Consider the following 2,304-nt stretch of genomic DNA (forward strand, 5'->3'; position numbering starts at 1 on the left):
AATCCAGGTGAAGGGGAGCTATAGGCAAACGAATGCAAATAACAAATACTTTTGCTTACGGTCAAACGGTATCGCATATCAGCTCTGTGTGTCAGGCACTGGTCAGGTAAAACTCCGGACACTCATCAAATTGTTATTTATCTGTTCTGTTACCTTGGAGCCAACCCCATTCTTGACAGTCTAACGGTCGCTATAATACTGTTTAACACGCATTGTGAAATTGCATAATCTTGATAATTGTGATGAGGAATTACAGATATATATACACAGTGTACATTATCGCATACAAGCCTTCCGTGTTTTTGTCATTCCGTAATTTTGATCTACAAATGATACCAAATCGCACAGTTGTGCGGAGAGAAGCGCGCAACGGGGCGAACGATTGCTAAATCGCATAGTTGTGCGCACCATGTGTGGACGATGTGCGGACGGTGTGTGAATGATGTATGCACGGTGTGCGCACGCTATTTTTGGTGCGTTGTGCGGTCCCACAACGGTAATTGATCATACGGGAATAGACATAAGCAGCTGAATCAGTGTCCGTATTTTGCAAATTAGCCAGAGAAGGAGGTACATTATGGATGTTTTAAGCAGTTATTGAACCATTGGTTCTGATCATTATGCATAAAACCACCATCATGCCTAAAATGGGAATTTGAGTTCAAGCTCATATTAAGTCTTATTCGCAAATATATATATGACCGCAATAGTTAATGTTTTGAAGATACTAAAGACGTACCATATATCCGAGTGAGTGTCACTCATATATCCGAGTGTCATTCCCATGTTAAGTGTTTCATGAACTCGTCGGAGTGCAAGGAAGATGGTTTGGAAACACTGCCTTAGTTAGAACACGAGAACCGTGGTATGGTTGTGGAACTAATGTAACGTAATTTATCCAATATGAATCTCTATTGTTTAAAACAGTAAAACTTGTAGATTTAAATATATATTACCGGCTAGCACCATCCAGGCCCAACTCCTGTCAACGGGAATCCGAGCATCTCGTGTGTCGTCCGTCATAATATGCTGACAAAAGCTGTACAGCTGTACCTTGAAATAAAATACAGAAAATAAGATTATATCTTTTATATATTATATACTTTCATGCATTGTTCAACAACATAAATTGTAGTAAAAATGTCTTACCTTAATTTAGCCAGATCAGGATCCGTCCATTCGTTATCAGTCACGTCCTTGACTTGTACTTGTCTATAGATTATGCAAAGGTATAGCCACACGTCACTATCATTCAAGTTTTACAACTAGTATAAAAATAGGTTTGCACAACCGCTGGCTCGACTAGCACCATGTGAACATGTCCTAGTCCGACTAGCATTATACCGACGTGTTCTAGTCCGACTAGCATTATACCAACGTGTTGTAGTCCGACTAGCACCATGCCAACGTGTTCTAGTCCGACTAGCATTATACCAACGTGTCCTAGTCCGACTAGCATTATGCCAACGTGTTCTAGTCCGACTAGCACCATGCCAACGTGTCCTAGTCCGACTAGCACCATGTGAACATGTCCTAGTCCCACTAGCATTATACCAACGTGTTCTAGTCCGACTAGCCCCATGCCAACGTGTTCTAGTCCGACTAGCACCATGCCAACGTGTTCTAGTCCGACTAGTACCATGCCAACGTGTTCTAGTCTGCATGGCTCCATACAAAGGTGTTCTAGTCCGCCTGGCACCATGCCAACGTGCTCTGGTCTGAATTACAGCATACAAAGGCGTTCTAGTCCGACTAGCACCATGCCAACGTGTTCTAGTCCGACTAGTACCATGTGAACATGTCCTAGTCCGACTAGCACCATGCCAACGTGTTCTAGTCCGACTAGCACCATGCCAACGTGTTCTAGTCTGCATGGCTCCATACAAAGGTGTTCTAGTCTGCCTGGCACCATGCCAACGTGCTCTGGTCTGAATTACAGCATACAAAGGTGTTCTAGTCCGACTAGCACCATGTGAACGTGTCCTAGTCCGACTAGCACCATGGTAACGTGTTCTTGTCTGCTTGCAACCATGGTAACGTGCTCTCGTCTGAATTGCACCATACAAAGGTGTTCTAGTCTGACTTACACTATGGCAACGTGTTCCGGTCCGTTTGGCCCCATGTCAACGTGTTCTGGTCCGTCTGGCACCATGCAAACCTGTTCTGGTCCGACTTGCAACATGTCAACGTGCTCTGGTCTGACTGGTACCATGCAATCGTGTATTGGTCAGATGGGCACCATGGAATGGTGTTCTGGTCCGACTGGTACCATGCCATCGTATTCTGGTCCCACTGGCACCATGC

The 2,304-nt window shown here is 44.4% G+C and overlaps 2 protein-coding genes across 3 annotated transcripts in view; both read right to left on the minus strand.

Annotated features, from left to right (window-relative positions):
* Positions 1 to 1,189, minus strand: part of LOC110464265 (monocarboxylate transporter 5-like) — a 22,903-nt gene extending 21,714 nt beyond the window's left edge. For both annotated transcript variants that reach the window (XM_021519376.1, XM_021519375.1), the window contains exons 1-2: positions 1,150 to 1,189; positions 957 to 1,053 (exon numbers count right to left, since the gene is read on the minus strand). In XM_021519376.1, coding sequence (XP_021375051.1) covers positions 957 to 1,023 — 67 coding nt within the window. In that variant the 5' untranslated portion in view covers positions 1,024 to 1,053; positions 1,150 to 1,189. The remainder of the gene's footprint in view (positions 1 to 956; positions 1,054 to 1,149) is intronic.
* Positions 1,190 to 1,252: 63 nt separating this feature from the next.
* LOC110464262 (uncharacterized PPE family protein PPE54-like) lies at positions 1,253 to 1,702 on the minus strand. Its single transcript, XM_021519371.1, has one exon. It carries the CDS (start codon positions 1,700 to 1,702, stop codon positions 1,253 to 1,255), a length of 450 nt encoding a protein of 149 aa, XP_021375046.1.
* Positions 1,703 to 2,304: the final 602 nt, after the last annotated feature.

Source organism: Mizuhopecten yessoensis, unplaced genomic scaffold (assembly GCF_002113885.1).
Source record: "Mizuhopecten yessoensis strain PY_sf001 unplaced genomic scaffold, ASM211388v2 scaffold10977, whole genome shotgun sequence".
Lineage (NCBI taxonomy): Eukaryota > Metazoa > Mollusca > Bivalvia > Pectinida > Pectinidae > Mizuhopecten > Mizuhopecten yessoensis.